The sequence below is a fragment of the Tursiops truncatus genome, chromosome 6 (genome assembly GCF_011762595.2).
Source record: "Tursiops truncatus isolate mTurTru1 chromosome 6, mTurTru1.mat.Y, whole genome shotgun sequence".
Taxonomy (NCBI): Eukaryota; Metazoa; Chordata; class Mammalia; order Artiodactyla; family Delphinidae; genus Tursiops; species Tursiops truncatus.
This window is the reverse complement of record NC_047039.1, coordinates 7549407-7571758: the sequence shown is the minus strand read 5'-3', so window position 1 is coordinate 7571758 and position 22352 is coordinate 7549407. Positions and strand designations below refer to the sequence as shown.

At 37.6% G+C, this 22352-nt stretch overlaps 1 protein-coding gene across 2 annotated transcripts in view; it reads left to right on the top strand.

The window, feature by feature from the left end:
• GLRA3 (glycine receptor alpha 3) overlaps window positions 1–22352 on the top strand; it is a 156704-nt gene that overhangs the window by 39532 nt on the left and 94820 nt on the right. For both annotated transcript variants that reach the window (XM_019932312.2, XM_019932313.1), the window contains exon 3: window positions 9299–9366. In XM_019932312.2, coding sequence (XP_019787871.1) covers window positions 9299–9366 — 68 coding nt within the window. The remainder of the gene's footprint in view (window positions 1–9298; window positions 9367–22352) is intronic.

Below are 22352 nucleotides of genomic sequence, written 5' to 3'. Positions count from 1 at the left end.
GTGCTTCTATGTTGGGTGCATATATATTTACAATTGTTATATCTTCTTCTTGGATTGATCCCTTGATCATTATGTAGTGTCCTTCTTTGTCTCTCGTAATAGTCTTTATTTTAAAGTCTATTGTGTCTGATATGAGAATTGCTACTGCAGCTTTCTTTTGATTTCCATTTGCATGGAATATCTTTTTCCATTCCCTCACTTTCAGTCTGTATGTGTCCCTAAGTCTGAAGTGGGTCTCTTGTAGACAGCATATGTACCAGTCTTGTGTTTGTATCCATTCAGCCAGTCTACGTCTTTTGGTTGGAGCATAATCCATTTACATTTAAGGTAGTTATCAATAGGTATGTTCCTATTACCGTTTTCTTAATGGTTTTGGGTTTGTTATTGTAGGTCTTTTCCTTCTCTTGTTTCCTGCCTAGAGAAGTTCCTTTAGCATTTGTTGTAAAGCTGGTTTGGTGATTCTGAATTCTCTTAACTCTTGCTTGTCTGTAAAGGTTTTAATTTCTCCATCGAATATGAATGAGATCCTTGCTGGGCAGAATAATCTTGGTTGTAGCCTTTTCCCTTTTATCACTTTAAATGTGTCCTGCCACTCCCTTCTGGCTTGCAGAGTTTCTGCTGAAAGATCAGCTGTTACCCTCATGGGGATTCCCTTGTATGTTATTTGTTGCTTTTCCCTTGCTGCTTTTAATATTTTTTCTTTCTATTTAATTTTTGATAGTTTGATTAATATGTGTCTTGGGATGTTTCTTCTTGGATTTATCCGTATGGGAGTCTCTGTGCTTCCTGGACTCGACTGACTCTTTCCTTTCCCATGTTAGGGAAGTTTTCAACTATAATCTCTTCAGATATTTTCTCAGTACCTTTATTTTTCTCCTCTTCTTCTGAGACCCCTATAATTCGAATGTTGGTGTGTTTAATGTTGTCCCAGAGGTCTCTGAGACTGTCCTCAATTCTTTTCATTCTTTTTTCTTTATTCTGCTCCCTGGCAGTTATTTCCACCATTTTATCTTCCAGCTCACTTATCTGTTCTTCTGCCTCAGTTATTCTGCTATTGATTCCTTCTAGAGTATTTTTAACTTCAGTTATTGTGTTGTTCATCACTGTTTGTTTGCACTTTACCTCTTTTAGATCCTTGTTAAACGTTTCTTGTATTTTCTCTATTCTGTTTCTGAGATTTTGGATTATCTTTACTATCATTACTCTGAATTCTTTTTCAGGTAGGTTGCCTATTTTGTCTTCATTTATTTGGTCTTGTAGGTTTTTGCCTTGCTCTTTCGTCTGTAACATTTTTTTGTCATTTCATTTTTTTTGATGGGTGGTGCTGTATTCCTGTCTTACTGGTTGTTTGGCCTGAGGCATCCAGCACTGGAGTTTTCAGGCAGTTGGATAAAGGTGGGTCTTGGTGCTGAGATTCGGCCCTCCAGGAGGCCTCACTCTGATTAATATTCCCTGGTGTCTGAGGTTCTCTGTTAGTCCAGTGGTTTGGACTCAGAGCTCCCACAACAGGAGCTCGAGCCTGACCTCCAGCCTAGCAACCAAGATCCCACAAGCTGCATGGTGTGGTACACACACAAAAACAAAAGAAGGAAAGAAAGAAAAAAAGGAGCAGTACAATATCAAAGAATAAAAAGCAAAATAAAATTAGAAAGATCAAAATATATTAGGGGCTTCCCTGGTGGCGCAGTGGTTGAGAGTCCGCCTGCCGATGCAGGGGACACGGGTTCGTGCCCCGGTCCGTGAAGATCCCACATGCCACGGAGCGGCTAGGCCTGTGAGCCATGGCCGCTGGGCCTGTGCGTCCGGAGCCTGTGCTCCGCAGCGGGAGAGGCCACAACAGTGAGAGACCCACATACCACAAAAAAAAATAAAAATAAAAATAAAAAATATATTAGGAAAACTAGAAATATGATTGAAACAACTGCAACAAGGTAGAATAAAACCACAAGAGAAAAAAAATGGGGGTTCGGAGGGAACAAGCCAAAAGGAGAGAACAATAAAGTATAAAGAATAAAATAAAATCAGAAAAATAAAAGATTTATTAGGAAAAATAAAAATATAAATGAATCAATAAGAATGAATCAACAAGGTAAAACAGAGCCCAAATGTAAAAGAGGAAAAAAGAAAAAAAAAGCCTTGCTAATAGGTGTGGAATTTAGGTAAGGGGTGGAACTTAGGCAGTGGTGGGGTTTAGGGTGGGGCAGGACCTAGGCGGGTGGGGGGGTGATGTTTGAGCGTGGGGCGGGGCCTCTGCTTAGGACCTGCGTGGAAGGGGAGAGGCAGCACGTTGGAAGGAGAGCCTGTGGAGTGTGGAGTTCTGGAGTTTGGAGGTGGGGCCCTGAGTGAGGGTGTGTGGGTGGGGTTTAGGCCCAGCGTGTTGGAGGGGGTCTCAGAGGGGGTCTCCGAGTGTAGAGGTGGGGCCCTGGGTGGGAGTGTAGGGGCGGGGCTTCGGCTCTGCACGGCAGGAGGGAGGCTCAGAGGACAGAGGACGAGGCCTGGGGGCCCAACAAGCTCCGGGTGCCTAAGTGGACAGGGAAGGCATTGGCCACGTTCCGTTCTGTTCCTCTGTGCCCCTCCCCCATCACTCCCAGGGTCTCCTCCATCGCTGCTGGACCCCTATCCATAGGTGGGTCCTGCTGGATGTAGGAATTCCTCCCCTCCCCCAGCCGCCCCTCAGGAGTGCTGTTCCCGTAGGTCTGGCCTTCACATTTGCTCCCCCTTCCCTCCCTCCCACTCCCTCAGGACCCATGCATCTGGAGGGGGCCTAGGTGGGCAGAGGATCATACCTGGCAGCTCAGCAGGTTCCTGGGGGCCCAAGTGGGCAGGGGAAACCTGGCCACGCTCCCTTTTGATCTTCTGCCCTCCCAGTCGTCCCCCAATTTCCCCCTTCGGGCGTGGGATCCCTTCCCCTCCCCAGCCTCCCCTCAGGGACGCCAGTCCTGTCCCGCCTCCACTTCTCCTCCCCTCACTCCCCCCACACTCCACATCCTACCCAGTTGCTGGGGGTTCCTCCCGTCCCCTGAGGTGTCCGTGGTCCCCCACCGGTGCCTGGTAAGTGCCCTAGTTGTGCAGAGACGAGAATTCCACGTCCTCCTAGTCTGCCATCTTGACTCCGCCCCTGATTATTTTCTAATATATTCTTTCTGTAGTACTTATTTCTCTTTTTTTATTTTAAAGCATTCTCAAACTAACAGAAGATTTGCAAGTATAGCACAAACTATTTTTTTGCCCAAACCACTTGAAAGTAAGTTGTTGACCTGATGCCCCAATACTTGGGTGTATCATGCCAAAAAGAACATTATCTTAGGTAACCACAGTCTAATCACTGAAACAAGCAAATTAACATGGATATATTGCTACCATCTAATTTGTAGGCTCCCATTCAAATTTTATCAACTATCTAAATAATGGCTTCATAGCAAAAGAATCCGGTTTAGAATCATGTCTTGTGTTTTACGGGTCATTTCTCATTGTCTCCTTCAGTCCGAACAGAGCCTCATTGTTCCTATGACTGTCATGATCTTGGCATTTAAAAAGATATTATTATTCCTTTATTTAACAGAATGTTCCTCGATTTGCATTAGTCTCATGTTTCCTCGTGATTCAATTTAGGTAATGCATCTTGATAGGAATATCACAGCAGTGATGCTGTGTTCTAATTGCATCTTTTTAGGTTGTGGATGATGTTAATTTTTTACCAAGACTGATGATGTTCACTTTGATTAACTGGCTAAGTTGGTGTCTGCCAGAATGTATCTATATACATACACATATGAGCATAAATAAACATACACATATATGCATAAGTATACATAGATATACACACATATGTATATACACACACACATATATTCATTTAGATCTATGTATTTAATTCTCTATCTGCTGAAAACCATGAGTTCTCCCTGGTATCTCTACTACCATAGGTTTATTCTAGTTTCTGAGTCTCCATATTTTAACTCCCTCATTTGACAGTAAGGCTCCCATTATCCTTAATATAATTACATATTTGATCAATACGTAATGAATCTCCCTTGTCTGCTGCCACTCCCTCTCCTGCACAAATTCCTCAGGGTCCTGTTCAAACTCTCACTCCCCATGCAAGGCAGCCCCACTCAGGCTTCAACACCCCATGCTGTGAAATCCTTCCCCGCTGATGTCCTTCTCACCACACTCCCCACAGCCATCCCCAGCGCGGAAGCCTTTCTTGTACTGCCCAAGAGAATGGCTTTCGGCTACATTTTCAAGAAGGAAAGGGAAGAATAAATTGGATCCTATTTTTATAACATAAATTTCAAACCTTTTTTCAAGTATCTAAAAAATAATCTAAAATATGGATTTACAGCAATCAAATATGCTTTTGTCAATTAAAAAATAAATATCTTTCCTCATGACCTGACTACATAAATATATATATTTATCTAAAATAAAAACAAATCACTAAACAGATTTTTTTGAAATTTAGTGTTTTGATTGCATTCTATGTCTTTCGAAAGGGTGTGGCTTTAAAGCAACATTACATTAAAAGTTTTTTAGAGTCATTTTCATGAACACTTGGGTTATTTTTTGTCTCTATGTTTATTTGCTCTAGATTTGCCTGGTGAACAATTTTTCCCCAACATGAATAACAATAATGTAACTGCCAAGGCTTTGCACTGTACTTTGCCATTTTGCCTTTGTCCATCTCTGAGCTTAAAAGCCTTGTTCTGTTTCTTTTTTTATTTTTATTTTTTGCGATACGCGAGCCTCTCACCGTTGCGGCCTCTCCCGCCGCGGAGCACAGGCTCCAGACGCGCAGGCCCAGTGCCCACGGCCCATGGGCCCAGCCGCTCCGCGGCACGTGGGATCCTCCCGGACCGCGGCACCAACCCGTGTCCCCTGCATCGGCAGGCGGACCCTCAACCGCTGCGCCACCAGGGAAGCCCCATGTTCTGTTTCTTTAAGAGGCATCTAAAAGAAGACATGCTGCTGAAAACATCTGCAACTACTGTCATTTGCTTTTCAGGCCAATGATGGCTAAGGCAGTGAACAATTTTAAAGCACAATTTGCCATATGGATGCTATAGCAGTTATTTGCTCTGTTGCTAAACATAGCAGTATATTAGATGGATATAACAGTTTTTTGCTTTGGCACAGAGAAGTACCAGATTGACCAATGACTGCTAAACAGGTGCTGTCTGTAATGGCAATAGAAGATTTACAATCCTCTCTGAGCTTCATTCCCTACAAAATTTTTGAATATATAATATATATTAATAGTGAGGGTAGAAAGACTACTCCAAGACTGCACCCCTGATCTGATATGGATCAGAATCTTAAAGTGTAGAATATACTGCCTTATAAACTGTATCCACTTCATTCCTTGTACTCTATCTCCACTGTCACTGTCCTTGGTCAGGGCCATTGTATTTCCCATCTAAACTGTTACAATAAATTCCTGTTTTCTCTATGTTTAAGCTTTTGCTATCCATTCAACCATTCACCATGTTGTGTTGGTTTACTACACTCTCATGAACAAGAATCTGTAAAGACTCCTTCATGTTCATAAAGTAAATTCCAAATACCTTGGTATTACATTGAAGAAATTCTATGATCTAGCCCAAGACTATCTTTAAAAAGAGTAGACTTTATTTCCAAATTGCTTCATACCTTAATCTATTTTAAATTTCTTTAAAATAAAATTCTATATATGTATATGTATTTTATATATATATAATATATATATATATATATATATCTCATGTGAGTATATATCTTATATGTATATCTTTCAAGTGAGTGCTCTATTTTTCAAATTTGAAATTAAAGTTTGGTGCCTGAATCCAATTCACCTTTCCTTATGCTGAAGAAGAGAATACATACAAATAAGTAGTAAAATGGAGACTAAATAGCACTTTTGTATGTCCTAATAACCAGGTGAGGAACACGTGTGATAACTGATGGATTAGACAGTAAAGCTTAGGGCAGGCTGACTTTCTGACCTTAGGAAGAGTTTTCTGCACCTGATGGGAGGCATTGGAGAAGCAAGGGCTGGAGTCTGGTTCATACAGTGTGAGGCATCATGTTCCCAACTGCTAGTGAAAGCCTAAAGTAGCCCCCTCTCCTGGGACTATTGCTCTTCTATGGAAACATGTTATTTTAGGGAGAAAACAAATGCATCAGAGGAGTCCTCCTCCTAGCACAGTACTTCATATTGCTCCCTTTCAGAACCTTTCTGGAATCATTAGGATGTGCTGTACAGCACCTGCTCTCAGGGGACCCTGAAATGCATCAGAACAGACATTACTAACTTCAGGTCACTGAAGCCTATGCTGAATTTTCACCTTCATCCTATTTTTCACCAATATTGTCTGTAATTCTAAGCATAATGATTAAATTTAGAAGATGAGACTAAAAAATAAAAGCTCTGCCCCTTGCTGAATTAAAATAAGAAATTCATCCCCCCGCTTCTCTTTATTCCAGCTTCAGCCAAAGAGATCACAGTCAGATAGAGCTGGCAGTTGTGTAGCAGCAGCTTCTTACAGGGCCATGTTTCCCCAACATGGATGTACCTCTAGCTTCATTTTACTGGAAGATGAATTAACCCAATACTAAAACGTTTGCGTTTTCCCTCCTCCAATGGATTTGAGTCAATGACAGAATATGTCTTGAGGGAAAAGATATTCCCCAGATTCATGTTGCTGTTAACAGCAAACGAAAATAGCAGAATTTTAGAGTTCTCAAGAAGAAAGAGAATAGCCTAGAGAATATCAAAGATTGGCTTTTAGTTTTTCAAGATTCCAGTCAGGCTGTGTATATATTTTAGAATTCACCACCTTAGACTTACATTAAGTAAAAAAAAAAAAATATATATATATATATATACACACACACACACACACACACACACACACACACACACACACGTATCTTCTAACAGTTAATTGTGACTTCATACTTCTCTTATGGTGGGATAAAATAATCGTGGAGTACAATACCTGTGCTTTCTCGTCTCTTACGTGGTGACAAGACATTTCTATCATCCTACACATTTTAAAAAAATTGTTAATATTTAGAAATAACATTTTGAAAAAACGTTTTTTAAAGTTAAAAAAGAAACCCATTCTATTAGTAATAACTAATTATAGCACCTCCAGGATTCAGAACTTTTATGAGGTTTTCTTAAATGTCCATCCTTTATATTTCAAACAATGTAGCCTCTGTATCTGTTTGAATGTTATGTTCTAGGCATCTTGACGCAATAGAATTTGGGCTCTTTCTAAGTACATAACAGCCACCATGTTTTGTTAGCAGGTTGACCAAATTTATAATAGTCAACTCTCTTATTAAAATAAATAGCTTTGCATTTTTAATGTTCTAAGTCCTGACTCCCGTCTCTCATTTTCTCTATCTCTAATAAAACCCCAATTCACTTTAGTCCTATGGTCTAATGGCCACAGCTGTTTCCTACTCTGGAATTTCTTATGTTGCACATCTGAATTATGTAGCTAGCTTTTAAAAATACCAGTGCCTTGGTTGCATGTCATACCAACTAAATTAGAAGGTAAGAATCATGTATCAATCTTTTTTAAAGATCACCAGGCGATTTCAATGTACATAGAATTCATAGGCCTATGGATAGACTTTATTTTTTTATTTTATTTATTTATTATTATTATTATTATTTTTTGCGGTACGCGGGCCTCTCACTGATGTGGCCTCTCCCGTTGCGGAGCACAGGCTCCAGACGCGCAGGCTCAGCGGCCATGGCTCACAGGCCCAGCCGCTCCGCGGCATGTAGGATCTTCCTGGACCGGGGCACGAACCCGTGTCCCCTGCATCGGCAGGTGGACTCTCAACCACTGCGCCACCAGGGAAGCCCTAGACTTTACTTTTAAATAATTTTTTTGTTTTTTTTTTTCTGTACCTCATTCTGGCAAGATAAATGCTATCAGAAAATGAGTAGAAAAGCAAAGATGAAACTTGTGCACCAGTAATTAAGTAAATGTAAATTAAAACCTTGAGTGATAAGCTATCTTAACTAATGAAACCGTTTTTTTAAAGAATAAAAATATTGGTACAAAGAGAACATCCCTTTTATGTTGACAAAGGATCAAGAATCAGAATGGCTTTGGACCTTTCAACAGCAATACTAGAAAATAGAAGCTACTGAAGAAAAGTCTTTAAAATTCAGAAGAAAAAACAATTTCCAGCCTAAAATGTGGTACCAAATCTAGGTGTTAATTAAGTGTGAGGGCATAAAAAAGAACATTTGTAAACAAGCAAGTTCTGAAAAGCTTCACATCGTTATGCATCATTTCTCAAAAAATTACTGAAGGACATGTTCCACTAGGAATGGGGACCATGAAAAGAGGTCCCACAAAGGAGAAGGATGAGCATCTCCAGTAGGAGGATTATGGGAAAGCATAAGATGACTGCTGTGCTCCAGGACAACAAATCTAGAATGGAGTAAGCCTGATGGAAGAGAAAGTTAATAGAGTATCTGATGAGTCTGATACAGAAACACAGTTTAGACGTTTCAGAACTTGTGCATAAGTTAATGATACCTATGGAGGAAACTATGTGAAATATATAAAACAATTATCGACCTCAGGAACATGTTCTGCAGGAAAGAGTGATCATAGTATATTATATGGTTAGTTGGAGGTAACATTTACCTTGTCATAATAAAGTAAAAAGTGAATAGTGATCTAACAACAGTGACAATGTAGCTGTATTTGGGTAATGGGAGGACAGAAAAGAGGTGTAAGGTAGCAGGGGTGGGAATAAGGTGTGAAAGAAAGCGAAATCCTTACCTTCTGCTGTGGCCGTCAGAACATATGTCTAAAATGAAAACATCTAAAGGAGTAAAATAAACTTATTGTTCAGAGAAATTGAGGTAAACATCCAAAGAGTTGTTTAAATGAGTTGAAGTGATCATCTCCAGGGAGGGATTAAATGGGGGTATAGGGGAAGGGGCTGCTGTCTTTTTTTGTAGCAAACCTTGTAAAATTAAGTGACTCAATTATGTTCATGTAAAAACAAACAAAATAAATTAGGCTTAGATATCAGCTTTTGTGTGTGATTTTATCTGACTAGCTTAGGCAGAGATTAACTGAGTTATTTTAACCCCTACCACACAATATTTCAGTGTTTTTTACTTGTATAGCTATCAAGTCTAATGACAAAGCTTTATAGCCAGATAATGAAATGCTTTGAATTCTTTTTTTTTTTAAACTACAAATTAGAGGCATGGAGCTACTTGAAAATATTTTAGATCAGTATCTAAACAGCTTTTCTGTTTTAATCTCTTTTTCAGGCTCTCCAGTTAATGTCACGTGCAACATATTCATAAACAGCTTTGGTTCGATCGCTGAGACAACCATGGTAAGTAGGCATGTTGACTTCATAATGAATTTCACACTGGGGTAGTTTGTAATCATGTTCATGGCAATTTTTCTGCTGGTAATATGTAATTGAAAGCCAAAATTCATATAGTGAGATTTTAAAAGATAAACTTAATAGTATAATTAAATTACAATCAACTGCAGTCAATGTTTCATTTGGAGATGGTTAGTGAAAACAAGATTGATTTTTCCCATTTCAGTAACTAAATATTAGATCTCAAATTAAAACTAAAACTTTACCTTATGAATTATTTATTTATTGTCAATGTTCTTTAATAAGCAGACATAAGCATAGGAGTAAATAATGTCACATTTAATTATTTTGTATACTTATAAATGTGTTTATAATGTTATTTTAAGTATTCTGATTACCTTTCCAAATGAATATAATATTTGATCAAATATCATAACTATTTTGCAAATTGTGGTATATGCTTTAATTTAACTGAACTCACTGAACTGAGACTTCATCACTGTGTAATTGAGAACATTTTACATAATCAAGTTATTAAAGCTAAAATATTATCATTTCCAAACCAAATGTATTCTGTTTCGAATTTTATAACTTTCTCTAAAGATCATGTTGTATCTTTTCTTTGCCTTATAGTTTTCATTGTACATTTTAGCTAAAATAAAATAGACACATGAACCACTGAATATTTGTAAGATTGTTTAGCCAGAACTTTTAATTAATTAATTAAATTTTATTTTTTATTATTTTTAGGAACTTTTTTTAAAAATTGAAACTATGTATTGTGGTTCTTAAATTACCTAGAATTATACTCCATTCCTAAATTTAGCAAGTATAATGTGCATTAATTTTCAAAGTTGATTTTAGCTAAAATAAGATATGAAAAGCTTAAAGATTTATTAGCTTCTAAAGCCATTATTAAGTAAGAGAATTATTCTTATTTTACATATATCAGAATGACTTGATAATGAATTTTCTAAGGAAAAATCTAATATGTAAATTATTATGTGGGAGGCTGTGTAGATTTGTGTGTGTGTGTGTGTGTGTGTGTGTGTGTGTGTGTGTGTGTGTGTGTATAGAGGATCTTTCTCAACTGGAAGAGACTTTATTCAGGCACCACTTTTTAAAAATGCTGTTTTCCTCATGTATGCAATATTTAGTCATTTAGCAGCATCTCTGTGGTTCTATTCAAACTCAATATACTATAATTACAATAAAAGCCTCAGTGGAGAAGTACTGAACTCATTTTGGGGGCATTATATAGAATTATCTTCACTGCAGTATACAAATAAACACTAATGTGTGTACCTGTGTGCAAACACAGAGGAAATGACATGATTTGCTAGTATAAGCACAGTGTGGTTCTGGTGCAGTTTTGACCCTGAAGTCACTATAATCCTGTTTCAGAAGTTGACATATTCTGGATTCTGTTTGAATATTTGGTCCTGATTCTTTTTTTTTTAGGATGCTCATATGACTTTTATTTATTTATTCTGGTCCTGATTTATTCCCTGTATTTATACAGACCCAATTCAAATCATATTTATAGACAAAGGAATCTCTACTGGATTTTTTTCTACCTAGACCTCCCAAATTATATTTCTAGCCCTGACAACTTCCTCATTTTAATTGCTACTATACAACACTGTATCATCCTGAAAGCCTGGACATATGCTTATACTTTCTCTTTTGCAAGATCATTTCCGTGAAACAGTTTCAACAGCAATAGTTGGAAAGGTTTCTAGCCTGACTTGTCTTTGTGGGGTGGAGGAAGGGATTTGGAAAAAAGAGAAGACATGGTTGGATTTCCTCATTAAAACCTCAAAGATTGTCATGTTCCTGAAGGTTGCTGCTTTTTATGACATAGTTCATCAGTCTAGCACTAAGTGTTTATAACACACACTCCATAGGATGATGACTACATCTGCTAAATTTCTTACCTTTAATAATTTTAGACAGACTTCCTTTGCAGAATAATATTATGCCAGAAGCTTGCAGAATATTGCAAATACACCCTCCCAGGGACCCTCACTCAGTTTTATTTCCCTTCTACAGCATAGAAATCCTTTCCATTCCTTCATCTTCCATCATAATGTATCCTTTTGAAATCATTTTTAGCATCTATCACTTGCTTCTTCAGAGTCACAAGCAGCATCAATGAACATTAATCAAACACCCCAGAGGTAAAGTATTATAAAATTAACTAAGTCCACCTTGATATCTTTCTTTTTAACCTTCCAGACTCATAAACATGTGACATTATTTCTGTTCACATAATCAGATTCAATATTTGTAAAAAATTTTACTGGTATCAGATAGGATAGCTGCAATATGGTGTCCATCTACATAGGCATAGAGAAAATTCAATTTTTTTTTTATCTTAAGAATCAAAATATTTTGCTACCACTTGATTACTCTGATGTATTTTATTCATAGTTTCCACCATCACAGCTCTGCAACTAAACTTTACCCCATTGTTTTACTTGCCATAGTATTAAGTTAATTTATTTTTACAAAATCTTGCATTTATTTTTTTAACATTCACATTTTTTATACGAATATACTTAATTTTGTTCTTACAATACAAATAACTGAATTCAACTGAAACAATGTATTAAATTGAGAGGATGGAATTTAAATTACTTGTAATCATTAATGGATATCTTTGCATCTGAGAATTTATATCTAATATAAAAGTGAATAATTCTCCCAATCTTTATATCTTTGCTTAACAGAGATCTTAACCATGCTTAGTGTCTTCGTTGACCAACTATATTATGCTCCCTCTACTGGTCTAGTTTCTAACCTATTGTATCTCTCCCCATTTTAAAATAAGCTTTAGTCCCATTTGAGGTAATTATTTGATTCTTGAGAAAATATCTCTAGTAGATATTCTACTTTAGCCATTTTTTGAAAATTAAGTTAATTTGAATCTTTAACATATTTTGCATCTTCTTCTTGCACCAACTTTGTTTTTCTTAATATTTATGTGCATTTTTTCCCCAATAGCTTAAGCACAAATTTCTTTTTAACTGTTAAACTCATCCTTTCCCAGTGTTTGTCTAATTAACTTAATGTAGTGCCAACCATTCTCACTTGAGTACAATTTTATTATTCTTGACATATAGTCATCAAAAATTTTCTATGTATGTTGTGGAAATTCTAAACTTAACTAATTTCCCTCACATTTGAATCATACGTCATTATATATAATGGGGTTCTCTAAGGATTTGTTTAGCCTCCATTACCCCAAGTTCACATTCTTCTTCAGCAGATGATGATTCAACAACTGTTGGAAACCACAGTTCTTAAAAAGATTAAATTAAAAATAAAAACTGGTTTACCATCATCAGTCACTCTTCCATTTTGCAACATGGCCTTGGTGAGAGAGGTGCGTCTATCCTGTCTTTTAAAATGGTGGTGACAAAAGGAACATAATTTTTTTTATTGTTACAATGAGGTGAAGCTTAATATCTCCACATTAAGTGACTCTCAGTAATCGTACTCCTGCAAACCTGTGGTGAGTTGTGGATAAGGATTATATTCTGGGGTGACAGCATTTGTAAGTTGGACTTTTTTAAAAAAAATTCATATGTAACTATATAACAGTTAGGGTGTGTATATAGAGCTGTATTTCAAAGTGGATATATTGTCATAACGTCCTATCTTCAGCAAACAGATGGCTCTCCATCTTGTCACACATATGCTGGAGAGAGAATTGCTCTGCTGTGTGCCTTAAGTCAATATTTACTCAATGAACCATGACTTTTCACCAGAGCCCATAGAATAAATTATTTTTACAAAATAAAAACAATAAAGGTAGGGAGAGACTTTCAAGATGGCAGAGGAGTAAGACATGGAGATCACCTTCCTCCCCACAAATACATCAGAAATACATCTACATGTGGAATAACTCCTACAGAACACCTACTGAACGCTGGCAGAAGACCTCAGACCTCCCAAAAGGCAAGAAACTCCCCACGTACCTGGGTAGGGCAAAAGAAAAAAGAAAAAACAGAGACAAAAGAATAGAAACAGGACCTGCATCTCTGGGAGAGAGCTGTGAAGGAGGCAAAGTTTCCACACACTAGGAAGCCCCTTCACTGGTGGAGACGGGGTAATGGGAGGGAAGCTTCGGAGCCACGGAGGAGAGCCCAGCAACAGGGGTGCAGAGGGCAAAGTGGAGAGATTCCCGCACGGAGGATCGGTGCCAACTAGCACTCACTAGCCCGAGAGGCTTGTCTGCTCACCCACAAGGGTGGGTGGGGGCTGGGAGCTGAAGCTTGGGCTTCGGAGGTCAGATCCCAGGTAGAGGACTGGGGTTGGCTGTGTGAACACAGCCTTAAGGGGGCTAGTGCACCACAGCTAGCCGGGAGGGAGTCCGGGAAAAAGTCTGGACCTGCCTAAGAGGCAAGAGACCATTCATTGTTTCAGGGTGAGCGAGGACAGGGGATTCAGAGCACCGCCTAAATGAGCTCCAGAGACGGGTGCGAGCCACGGCTATCAGTGCGGACCCCAGAGACGGGCATGAAATGCTAAGGCTGCTGCTGCAGCCACCAAGAAGCCTGTGTGCGAGCACAGGTCACTCTCCACACCTCCCCTCCCGGAGCCTGTGCAGCCCACTACTGCCAGGGTCCCGTGATCCAGGGACAACTTCCCTGGGAGAGCACACGGTACACCTCAGGCTGGTGCAACGTCACGCCGGCCTCTGCTACTGCAGACTCGCCCTGCATTCCATGCCCCTCCCTCCCCCTGACCTGAGTGAGCCAGAGCCCCCAAATCAGCTGCTACTTTAACCCCATCCTGTGTGGCGGTGGGGGAATAGATGCCCTCAGGTGACCTGTGACCTACATGCAGAGGCAGGGCCAAATCCAAAGCTGAACCCCAGGAGCTGTGCGAACAAGGAAGAGAAAGAGAATCTCTTCCAGCAGCCTCAGGAGCAGTGGATTAAATCCCCACAATCAACTGATGTACCCTGCATCTCTGGAATACATGAATAGACAACGAATCATTCCAGTGTTGAGGCAGTGAACTTTGGGAGCAACTGTAGACTTGGGGTTTGCTTTCTGCATCTAATTTATTTTTGGTTTTATGTTTATCTCAGTTTTGTATTTAGAGTTTATTATCATGGGAGATTTGTTTATTGATTTGGTTGCTCTCTTTCTTTTTTTTTTAAATAAAAAAAATATATTTCCTTTTTCTCTTTTTCTGACTGTGTATTTGTATGCTTCTTTGTGTGATTTTGTTTGTATAGCTTTGCTTATACCATTTGTCCTAGGGTTTTTTTTGGATTTTTTTTTTTTTGGTATAGTTTTTAGCACTGGTTATCATTGGTGGATTTGTTTTTTGGTTTGGTTGCTTTCTTCTTTCTTTTCTTCTGTCTTTTTTATTACTTTTTAGTTTTTTAATCTTTTAAATTTTTTATTTTAATAGCTTTCTTTTCCCTTTTCCTTCTTTCTTCCTTTCTTTCTTTCTTTCTCCCTTTTTTTCTGAGCCATGTGGCAGACAGTGTTTTGGTGCTCTGGCCAGGTGTCAGGCCTGTGCCTCTGAGGTGGGAGAGCCAAATTCAGGACATTGGTCCACCAGAGACCTCCCAGCTCCACGTAATATCAAATGGCGAAAGCTCTTCCATAGACCTCCATCTCAACGCCAAGATCTAGCTCCACTCAATGACCAGCAAACTACAATGCTGAACACCCTATGCCAAACAACTAGCAAGACAGGACCACAACCCCACCTGTTAGCACAGAGGCTGCCTAAAATCATAATAAGGTCACAGACACCCCAAAACACATCACCAGACGTGGTCCTGCTCACCAGAAAGACAAGATCCAGCCTCATCCACCAGAACACAGGCACCAGTCCCCTCCACCTGGAAGCCTACACAGCCCACTGAACCAACCTTAGCTACTGGGGGCAGACACCAAAAACAATGGGAACTACGAACCTGCAGCCTGTGAAAGGAGATCCCAAACACAGTAAGTTAAGCAAAATGAGAAGACAGAGAAACACACAGCAGGTGAAGGAGCAAGGTAAAAACCCACCAGACCAAACAAATGAAGAGGAAATAGGCAGTCTACCTGAAAAAGAATTCAGAGTAATGATAGCAAAGATGATCCAAAATCTTGGAAATAGAATGGAGAAAATACAAGAAACGATTAACAAGGACCTAGAAGAACTAAAGAGCAAACAATGATGAACAACACGATAAATGAAATTTAAAAATTCTCTAGAAGGAATCAGTAGCAGAATAACTGAGGCAGAAGAATGGATAAGTGACCTGGAAGATAAAATAGTGGAAATAACTACTGCAGATCAGAATAAAGAAAAAAGAATGAAAAGAATTGAGGACAGTCTTAGAGACCTCTGGGACAATATTAAACGTACCAACATTGGAATTATAGGGGTCCCAGGAGCAGAAGAGAAAAAGAAAGGGACTGAGAAAATATTTGAAGAGATTGTAGTTGTAAACTTCCCTAATATGGGAAAGGAAATAGTCAACAAAGTCCAGGAAGCACAGAGAGTCCCATACAGGATAAATCCAAGAAGAAACATCCCAAGACACATATTAATCAAACTATCAAAAATTAAAATCAAAGAAAAAATATTAAAAGCAGCAAGGGAAAAGCAACAAATAATATACAAGGGAATCCCCATGAGCTTAACTGATCTTTCAGCAGAAACTCTGCAAGCCAGAAGGGAGTGGCAGGACACATTTAAAGTGATAAAAGGAAAAAGCCTACAACCAAGATTATTCTGCCCAGCAAGGATCTCATTCATATTCGACGGAGAAATTAAAACCTTTACAGACAAGCAGAAGTTAAGAGAATTCAGCACCACCAACCCAGCTTTACAACAAATGCTAAAGGAACTTCTCTAGGCAGGAAACAAGAGAAGGAAAAGACCTACAATAACAAATCCAAAACCATTAAGAAAATGGTAATAAGAACCTACATATCGATAACTACCTTAAATATAAATGGATTAAATGCTCCCACCAAAAGATAGACTGGCTGAATGGATACAAAAACAAGACCCATATATATGCTGTCTACAAGAGACCCACTTCAGACTTAGGGATATATACAGACTCAAAGTGAGGGGATGGAAAAAGATATTCCATGCAAATGGAAATCAAAAGAAAGCTGGAGTAGCAATTCTCATATCAGACAAAATAGAGTTTAAAATAAAGACTATGACAAGAGACAAAGAAGGACACTACATAATGATCAAGGGATCGATCCAAGAAGAAGGTATAACAATTGTAAATATTTATGCACCCAACATAGGAGAACCTCAATACATAAGGCAAATGTGGACAGCCATAAAAGGGGAAATCAACAGTAACACAATCATAGTAGGGGACTTTAACACCCCACTTTCACCAATGGACAGATCATCCAAAATGAAAATAAATAAGGAAACATAAGCTTTAAATGATACATTAAAAAGATGGAATTAATTGAGATTTATAGGACATTCCATCCAAAAACAACAGAAAACATTTTTTTCTCAAGTGCTCATGGAACACTCTCCAGGATACATCATATCTTGGGACACAAATCAAGCCTTGATAAATTTAAGAAAATTGAATTCATATCATGTATCTTTTCCAACCACGATTGGATATCAATTACAGGAAAAAAATCTGTAAAAAATACAAACACATGGAGGCTAAACAATACACTACTTAATAACCAAGAGATCAATGAAGAAATCAAAGAGGAAATAAAAAAATACCTAGAAACAAATGACAATGAAAACACACGGCCCCAAACCTATGGGATGCAGCAAAAGCAGTTCTAAGAGGAAAGTTTATAGCAATACAATCCTACCTCAAGAAACATCTCAAATAAACAACCTAACCTTATACCTAAAGCAAAAGAAGAACAAGAAACCCCCCAAAGTTAGCAGAAGGAAAGAAATCATAAAGATCAGATCAGAAATAAATGAAAAACAAATGAAGGAACAATAGCAAAGATCAATAAAACTAAAAGCTGATTCTTTGAGAAGATAAAGTTGATAAACCATTAGCCAGACTCATCAAAAAAAAATGGAGAAGACTCAAATCAATAGAATTAGAAATGAAAAAGAAGTAACAACTGACACTGCAGAAATACAAAGGATCATGAGAGATTGCTACAAGCAACTCTATGCCAATAAAATGGACAACCTGAAAGAAATGGACAATTTCTTAGAAAAGCACAACCTTCCCAGACTGAACCAGGAAGAAATAGAAAATATAGACAGACCAGTCACAAGCACTGAAATTGAAACTGTGATTTAAAATATTCCAACAAACAAAAGCCCAGGACCAGATGGCTTCACAGGCAAATTCTATCAAACATTTAGAGAAGAAGAGCTAACACCTATCCTTCTCAAACTCTTCCAAAATACAGCAGAGAGAGGAACACTCCCAAACTCATTCTATGAGGCCACCATTACCCTGTTACCAAAACCAGACAAAGATGTCACAAAATAAGAAAATTACAGCCCAATATCACTGATGAACATAGGTGCAAAAATCCTCAACAAAATACTAGCAAACAGAATCCAGCAGCACATTAAAAGGATCATACACCATTATCAAGTGGGGTTTATCCCAGGAATGCAAGGATTCTTCAATATACACAAATTAATCATTGTGATACACCATATTAACAAATTGAAGGAGAAAAACCATATGATCATCTCAATAGATGCAGAAGCTTTTGACAAAATTCAACACCCATTTATGATAAAAGCCCTCCAGAAAGTAGGCATAGAGGGAACTTACCTCAACATGATAAAGGCCACATATGACAAACCCACAGCCAACCTCATTCTCAATGGTGAAAAACAAACCATTTTCTGTAAGATCAGGAACAAGACAAGGTTGCCTATGCTCACCACTATTATTCAACATAGTTTTGGAAGCTTTAGCCATAGCAATCAGAGAAGAAAAAGAAACAAAAGGAATCCAAATCAGAAAAGAAGAAGGAAAACTGTCACTGTTTGCAGATGACATGATACTATACATAGAGAATCCTAAAGATGCTACCAGAAAACTACTAGAGCTCATCATTGAATTTGGTCGAATAGCAGGATACAAAATTAATGCACAGAAATCTCTTGCATTCCTACACACTAATGACAAAAAATCTGAAAGAGAAATTAAGGAAACACTCCCATTTACCATTGCAACAAAAAGAATAAAAAACCTAGGAATAAACCTACCTTAGGAGACAAAAGACCTGTATGCAGAAAACTATAAGACACTGATGAAAGAAATTAAAGATGATAAAAAGAGATGGAGAGATATACTATGTTCTTGGATTTGAAGAATCAACATTGTGAAAATGACTATACTACTCAAAGTAATCTACAGATTTAATGCAATCCTTATTTAAGTAGCAATGGCATTTTTCACAGAACTAGAACAAAAAATTTCACAATTTGTATGGAAACACAAAAGACCCTGATTAGCCAAAGCAATCTTGAGAAAGAAAAACGGAGCTGGAGGAATTAGGCTCCCTGACTTCAGACTATACTACAAAGCTACAGTAATCAAGACAGTATGGTACTGGCACAAAAACAGAAAGATCAATGGAACAGGATAGAAAGCCCAGAGATACACCCACGCACCTATGGTCACCTTATTTTTGGTAAAGGAGGCAAGAATATACAATGGAGAGAAGTCAGCCTGTTCAATAAGTGGTGCTGGGAAAAGTGGACAGGTACATGTAAAAGAATGAAATTAGAGCACTCCCTAACACCATACACAAAAATAAACTCAAAATGGATTAAAGACCTAAATGTAAGGCCAGACACTATCAAACTCTTAGAGAAAAACATAGACAGAACACTCTATGACATAAATCACAGCAAGATCCTTTTTGACCCACCTCCTAGAGAAATGGAAATAAAAACAAACAAATGGGACCTAGTGAAACTTAAAAGCTTTTGCACAGTAAAGGAAAGCATAAACAAGATGAAAAGACAACTCTCAGAATGGGAGAAAATATTTGCAAATATTTTTTGCAACTGACAAAGGATTAATCTCCAAAATTTACAAGCAGCTCTGTAGCTCAATATCAAAAAAACAAACAACCCAATCCAAAACTGGGCAGAAGACCTAAATGGACATTTCTCCAGAGAAGATATACACGTTGCCAACAAACACATGAAAGGATGCTCAACATCACTAATAATTAGAGAAATGCAAATCAAAACTACAATGAGGTAACACCTCACACCAGTCAGAATGGCCATCATTAAAAAATCTACAAACAATAAATGCTAGAGAGGGTGTGGAGAAAAGGGAACCCTCTTGCAGTGTTGGTGGGAATGTAAATTGATACAGCCACTATGGAGAACAGTATGGAGATTCCTTAGAAAACTAAAATAGACCTACCATATGACCCAGAATTCCCACTACTGGGCATATACCCTGAGAAAACCATAATTCTAATAGAGTCATGTACCACAATGTTCATTGCAGCTCTATTTACAATAGCCAGGACATGGAAGCAACCTAATTGTCCATGGACAGATGAATGAAGAAAGATGTGGCACATATATACAATCGAATATTACTCAGCCATAAAAAGAAACAAAATTGAGTTATTTGTAGTGAGGTGGATGGACTTAGAGTCTGTCATATAGAGTGAAGTAAGTCAGAAAGAGAAAAACAAATACCGTATGCTAACACGTATATATGGAATCTAAAAAAAAAACAACAAAAAAAAGTTCTGTAAAACCTAGGGGGAGGACAGGAATAAAGATGCAGACGTAGAGAATGGACTTGAGGACACGGGGAGGAGGAAGGGTAAGCTGTGACGAAGTGAGAGAGTGGCATTGACATACATACACTACCAAATGTAAAATAGCTAGCTAGTGGGAAGCAGCCACATAGCACAGGGTGATCAGCTTGGTGCTTTGTGACCAGCTAGAGCGGTGGGTTAGGGAGGTTGGGAGGGAGATGCAAGAGGGAGGAAATATGGTGTTATATGTATATGTGTAGCTGATTCACTTTGTTATACAGCAGAAACTAACACACCATTGTAAAGCAATTTTACTCCAGTAAAGATGTTAAAAAAAAACCGCTGAGGTGTTTTGGTATAATGCTTTTTCAGATGCCTGTATACAGAAATGTATGGTGAGGCTGGATGAGAGTGTCTGAACGTGTGCTGTGTTCTCACAGAATGGCCAAACTGTACAGTTCTTGCATTTTCCACAGAAATTAAAGGTTCACATTTAGTTGCAACATGCACATGTAATGTGCATGCACATGTAAATGTTTCTTTGAATCACTGGGTCGTTAGATTCTCCAGAGAAATCTAAGCTAATGTGGCATAAAAAATTGATAGCGTTCCTTCACATATTCTTTTTTTTTTTTCCTTCACATATTCTTAACAGAGTCTTTAAACTCCTACACATTCTTTTTTTGTAAGTGTATTTTTTAATCAAATAAAGCTTTTTTTAATCAAATAAAGTTATGCACTTTTTGCATAGGTAATAAGTAACACTCATGCACCCGTCGCCATGTTAAGAAATTAAACATTACAAATAAATTGAAGTTGACCATGAACTCTTGCCCAAAGCACATTTCTCTACCTTCCAAAGGAAGCTTTGTTCCTGAATTTGATAGACATAAAATTTCATTCTGCATGAATGAAATATAAACAGAGTTGCCACACTGTAGTATTTACATATAACATGATTTTTTGGTTCAAATGTGTATTTTTGAGGTAATCCATGCTTATACTATTATATTCATTTTCATTTGAGTAAATATTGCATAATGTATTCATTCTACATTTGTTGGACATTTTGATTATTTGTAATGTCTTTGCTACCACAAAAACCTCTGCATTGAAAATTGTCACACATTATCTTCTAGTATACATATGCAAGATATTCTGTAGGGTATATACCCAGGAGTGGAATTATTTGGCACAAGGTTATATTCTCAAGAGTAAAATTACTTGGTTCAGATATTAACTAAGTTGCTTTCCAAAGTGGCCAGTCTGTCTTTAAACACCTACTAGCAATTTTATGAGATTTAGAGTTTTACATCTCCCACAGCTAGTATTTACCCACTTGGATTTTAATTGCTTCTTATCATGTACTTCCTTGATTAATAGTGAGGTTATGCATTTTTCTTGAATGATTTTTAGCCACTCTGTTGTCCTTTGTGCGAAACGCTTCTGTGTGTTGCTTCCCCATTTATATTTGTTTGCTTTTATTATACACACACAAAATAACCCTCACACACACACACACACACACACACACACACACACACACACACATACATGTATTATTCTGAAGGTGAATACTTTGTCAGTTGCATGCATTTAAAATACCCATTCTGCTCTTTTCAATGTGTTTATGATGTCTTGGAATGTAGAAATAATTTAAATTTTCATTTACAAAATGTAACCTTGTTTTACTTACTGGTTTGTGCTGCTTTGTCTTAGCAAATCCTTCTTTTACCTAAATTCATAAAGACATTTTTTTATATTTTCTCCTAAAATTTTTTTGCTTTTCCTCTCTGGGTTTTAGTTAACCTGGAATTTTGTGTAGTTCTATATGTTTGTATGATGTGCAGGATGCATTAAGTTTTATTTGTTTCACACTTGAATAATTATTTTCAATAATTTGAAACTATACCTCTGACATATATATTCCTAAATTGAATGAGTCTATTTCAAAGTTCTCAGTTCTGTGCCAGTGATCAATTTGTCTATACCTGTACCAATGACACATTTTTAAATTTAATATAGGTTTAAATTGGACTTGATATTTAATACTTCCCAAACAGACCCTTTATTTTCTTTCAGAGTATTCTTAACTATTCTTCGAAGTTTGCTTCTTCATATAAATTTTAGAATCTTGTCAATTCCACAAAATAAACTTGAATATGCAGAGTGTTGAAAGAATTATCATCTTAAAATATTGAGTCTTCCCATTCATGAATACAATATATCTCGCCCTTTACTTAAGTATTATTT